Here is a 5,004-nt window from a genome sequence, read left to right on the forward strand (position 1 = left end):
AATGGGATAAAAAATTTCACCATCAAATTGATTCTAAAAGATAGTATACACAAATGCAAGAGAAATCATAATATTCCCAGATTAACTTGCCTTCAAAAGCGCTCTTTTCCTATAAAGAACAAAGCCCTTGATCAACTCAACCCTATAAATATGGATTTTATTCTACCCTTCACTTTGCACAATAAAATATATATAACCAAAAAAACACACATAAAAATAAATCAGAGACAATATTGTGTGTTGTAGTCATGGGTGCAAAGAAAATGATGGCGATAAGCTTGATGGTGTCGATGATGATGACTATGCTAGTAAATGAAGTGCGAGCTATTGAAAATTTAGATGTTGAGCGTAGTGAAGACGAAGGGATAGGTTCCTGTGCTAAAGAGTGTGCACTTAAATGCCTTCCTCAAATCAATCCTCCACGTATTATAATTTGCACTGCTCTTTGCATAATAGCATGCAAACTTAATCCCCCACCTGCCATCTTCGATTGTACCACTGGCTGTGCAAACTCCATAATCAAAACCTACAACCCCACTGGTATATATATATATTATTTTGTATAAATACAATAAAATCTCCCAATATAACATTTTAATGGATTTTCAATTGTTTTTATATTGCAGACGCAAGGAAGATAGATAACATCGTCGATTCTTGCTACGAGACTTGCAAGAATAACAATTAGTAGGCCCGGAGATCTTGTATTTAATAATCTTATTTACTCTCGACCCATTTTAGGATTTAAATTGTTAAAAAAGCATATTAAGTATTACTATTTTGCTTTTGTAACTAGCAATCAATTTGAATAAAAAATATTTTTATTTTAAGCTCTTAGTATATTTGTTTCATATCTAGTGGCATATATTTTGGGATTAATTGTATCTCTTAATTTTCTCTTAATCAATTTTCTTAACTCAGTTAAAGCTAAATAATTTGAACAATAAAATTGTTGAGTAATTGAATAAAAAAAAGTTTAAGGTTATCCGAGAAAATGTAATTCCTTATACCCGACTCGGTCGTCGAGCCCGAGTAACAGGACGCAACACCAACGTCACATCATCGCACATTACTCTGTGTCTTATTGGCATATGAACATCATCATAATCAAACAATTACAGGAGGTTTAAGTCTAAAATATCCTAGATGACGTTAAAATTACTAAACATAGATTAAACGACCTTATAACGAGTTAGAAACATTTTTAAAGAACACTTGATGAAAATTTCCAAATAAATCACGTAGGTAACGATACTCACTTGCTGGTATCGATATTTCTCATAATGGGTATTGATACCATTTAGAAATCGGTACCTTCTTGGTATTCTGTTTCTTAGCAAAATTTAAAACCTAGCAATTTACCGATACAATTCAAAAAGTATCTATATTTTTACCCCGAGTATCGGTACTCAAGAATTGGTATCAATACCAAAATGAGCTACTAACTTCCTGCACATATGAAATAATATGGAGGTATCGAGATTAAATACCCGATTATCGATACCTCTGCACAAAACAATAAAAACAACACCAAAACAGGGCATTTAATTCAATCAGACATATACCACTTCAACAAGTTTATAAAACCTCAATATTCATCAACAACACATCCATATTTGCAGTTCAATGCGTCATCAATAATTTAAGCTAAGCAAACCAATGAACTAATATCAAACATTCATAAATTCTATGAGTAATAAAATCAAGCAATCATGTAAACCATCATAGCAATAATCAACCAACAAATCTACCACACTGCCTTATTCCCACAGTCCAAAATAATAACTATAAAGTCACCTACTCAATTATTATGTCTAACTTGGATCATTTCCTTGGTATTTTTGCATTGCTCACACTACAACGCTAACTATTTGTAAATGTTTAAAAAGAGTAGATGAGCTTAAACAAGCTCAGTGAATGATTGAAACAACCACAAAAACAAAAATGAATTCACACGTTAAATGGAAATGACCAAAGCACAATTACATACACAATTTACTATGATGACATACTAAAATATTCATGCAATATTTACCAACTCATCTAGCTTATTAAACACATGTTTATGCATACATCACATATCATAATATTTCATTTAATGATGAATTGGCACTTGAGGTTATGAAACATAAAAGTGGGTTCTATCACCACACATTGGATACTTGGATCTCGAACACACCATTGACTCGATGAGTCGAACATATCCCAAAAGCGTAGCATTTAACTAACACTCTCAAACACACCAACATATCCCGATGAATGGAGCTGAGCTCACATTTCCTTATCTCTCTAAAATTATTCTCGGGCCTTAACGCCCCAAAAACACAACACAAAGGGGTGAGTACTCACAAATTCTATAGCATGCCAACTATATCTAACGATCCCAAAGATTATAAGGCCAAAATATCCGCAATTATTCACACATTTTTACTTACCATTTTCTACACTCTTTCACTGCACATTCACATTATAAGCACAACATTATCACTGCCAATTGGCTTGTATAACACACCCACAATTAACACATTCACAATAGTCATCACTGTAACACCCTAAACTCGGCCTAGATGTTATGGAAAAATCTGGAGATGTCACTGTAAATCAATTGAAAACCCATAATTTGATGTTTTTGTAAGGACATCATTGTTAGCTTTTATTACATAAAAATCTGGTTGTTTGAAAGCATCTCTTTCTTATTTGATTTGTGAAACTATTGTTTGTTTACATTTTCCAAAATGTATAAGTTCGCAGTGGAAATATTTGGCACGACGAATTTTGGAAACACTTTTTGTTGTTTAAAAATCCATTGCATTGCAGGAAAACTGAGCGTCGTCAATAAAAATTGTTAATCAATTTTGAGCGGAAAAACGATATTAAAGTCCAAAACCAAAATAGTCTCAAGTGTCCAAACAACCCAAAATTTACAAAACACCTTAATTCCAAATTTAAATAAATTAAATGTACCAAAATATTATAATCGAACTCCTGTCACACCGATCCGCCTAAGTCTAAGGGTTATCTGAAAGTGACAGACAAACAAAGAGTGAGTTTTCAAAACTCAGTGTGTAACTTATTAAATCAATATCACAAATTAAATTCAGACATAACTCTTAACATAACAGATACAAAACATATATCACATACAGAAACATAATCAAATGCAAATTTACAATCCTACCCCATCTGCTATACACTATATAGGGTATTAAATACCCATCCAACCTTGCACACCACTTAATGCCGGTATGATACTTTTCAGAATATTTGCAGTTTAGCTGCTAGATCATTAAACAATTTATCACCGTTTACAGATATATGTGTGGCTAAGCTACCAAATACGGCTAGTTATTACACTGCCCACACTTCTTCCATATACACAAATCGCATCCCAAATGTACATACAGAAATATCAAATGCCAGATATGTATATGTCATACATGCTCAATATCCAACTCAAGTCATGCTTATCAGATAACAGGTCATACATAACATTTTTCAATTTGTACACAACATATTATAGATTTTACCTATCTTATATCATTTCAAATATGTGTATTTTTATTTAAGTTTATGCTAACAGATGGTTAGAATTTCGTGTTTTACAGCTTATTCTATAACATACCAACCCTACGGAAGGCCTACGATCGATCCAAATGATGTTTACGGCTCTAGGAAAAATTCAGAATTTTAGGCCCACACGGCCTACATGGCCAGCCCATGTGGCCCACACAGCCTAACACACGGTCTCACACACGTCCATGTGGCCCACACGGCCTAGCACACGACCATTTGGCGTCGACAGTACTAATTTTCAACTTTCGTTGTTCGCTGATTTTTGGGTTTTTTGTTACACACCTAGTTCGATTTTGATGTGAATGCAAACACGAGACTCCCAGAACCTAAATACAATATTTAACATGATCAATTCTAGTAATGAGACACAAAATTAATCAAGAATCGAACATAACAAACTCATTCATCACTACCAAAAACACATTCGTATGCTTACTGTTAAAGGAACAACAACTACACGAAACTTAGGTCACTGGAGGAACACCCAACTGCTCTCGATCTTCCCTTAAAACCCATCGGATTAATTAGCTAACATACAACACAAATTTAACAACACAACTTTGCAACTCCAAAACCCCTAAACCAAATGAACACCCTCAACAAGAAAATAAAGAAAGAAAAAAGAATACTTACCTACCAAGATTGAAGCCAACCAAGCTGGAAGAAGAACTAAAATAGAATCAAATAAGCAGCAATCCAAAACTGAATGATTAGAGGACAAAGATTAAAGAAAGGGAGAAAAATTGAGGATTAGATTTTGCAATTCTTTTACTGGAAGAAACATAAAATAATGAATTGGGGAAAAATATGAAAAAGTGGGATTTGGGGGATTTGGGAAAAGTAAATAAAATAAAAATAATATATAATTTTTAAATAAAAACCAATTTTTAAACTAGCTCTATATTCTGATAATATATCAGATTTTCGCTTACACATGAATTTGAACACAAGACCTGAGGGTAAGCTAACGCATTACCATTGAACCAGCAAGCTCATTCTATAGATTTAACGAAAATAAAATTTATGTTACAAAGACCAATATAGGAATAGGAACAAAAATAATTGAATTTTCCCAAAAGAAAAATTTAAACCCATGACCTCTTACACACCACCAAAGCCGTTAACCACTGAAGCAGATATGTAAATATGACAGAATTTAACAAGTCAGTTATTTAAATTTTGGGGCGTTACAATCACAAACATATATCACATGTCACATTATCCCATATTAATTCTCAATCCACAACACACAATTGCATATTTTGCAAATTAAACGAGGGGTATAAGAATGCTTATACTTGGAACTTAGAGTAGGGGTTTAGGCTACTCCTAATATCCCAATTAACACTATGAATCGCGTCTATTATCAGCGATTCCAAACATTCATTGTTTGCAATTTCGTCTAGTTGCTGAAAGCCTAAACTAGTTTTT

The 5,004-nt window shown here is 33.1% G+C and overlaps 1 protein-coding gene across 1 annotated transcript; it reads left to right on the plus strand.

The window, feature by feature from the left end:
* The first annotated feature begins 224 nt into the window (after positions 1-224).
* On the plus strand, positions 225-791 carry LOC107961330 (uncharacterized). The gene is made up of 2 exons (XM_016897491.2): positions 225-540; positions 627-791. The coding sequence occupies exons 1-2, from the start codon at positions 249-251 to the stop codon at positions 686-688; spliced, it is 354 nt and encodes a 117-aa protein (XP_016752980.1). The 5' UTR covers positions 225-248; the 3' UTR covers positions 689-791.
* The last annotated feature ends 4,213 nt before the right edge of the window (positions 792-5,004 follow it).

The sequence above is a fragment of the Gossypium hirsutum genome, chromosome D07 (assembly GCF_007990345.1).
Source record: "Gossypium hirsutum isolate 1008001.06 chromosome D07, Gossypium_hirsutum_v2.1, whole genome shotgun sequence".
NCBI lineage: Eukaryota > Viridiplantae > Streptophyta > Magnoliopsida > Malvales > Malvaceae > Gossypium > Gossypium hirsutum.

What these genes read in the sequence shown, in the direction of transcription:
- LOC107961330 (XM_016897491.2), top strand. Translation starts at nt 249, where the DNA reads ATGGGTGCAAAGAAAATGATGGCGATAAGCTTGATGGTGTCGATGATG. An exon ending in CAAAACCTACAACCCCACTG is followed by an intron (nt 541 to 626) that starts GTATATATATAT and finishes TTTATATTGCAG; the next exon opens with ACGCAAGGAAGATAGATAAC.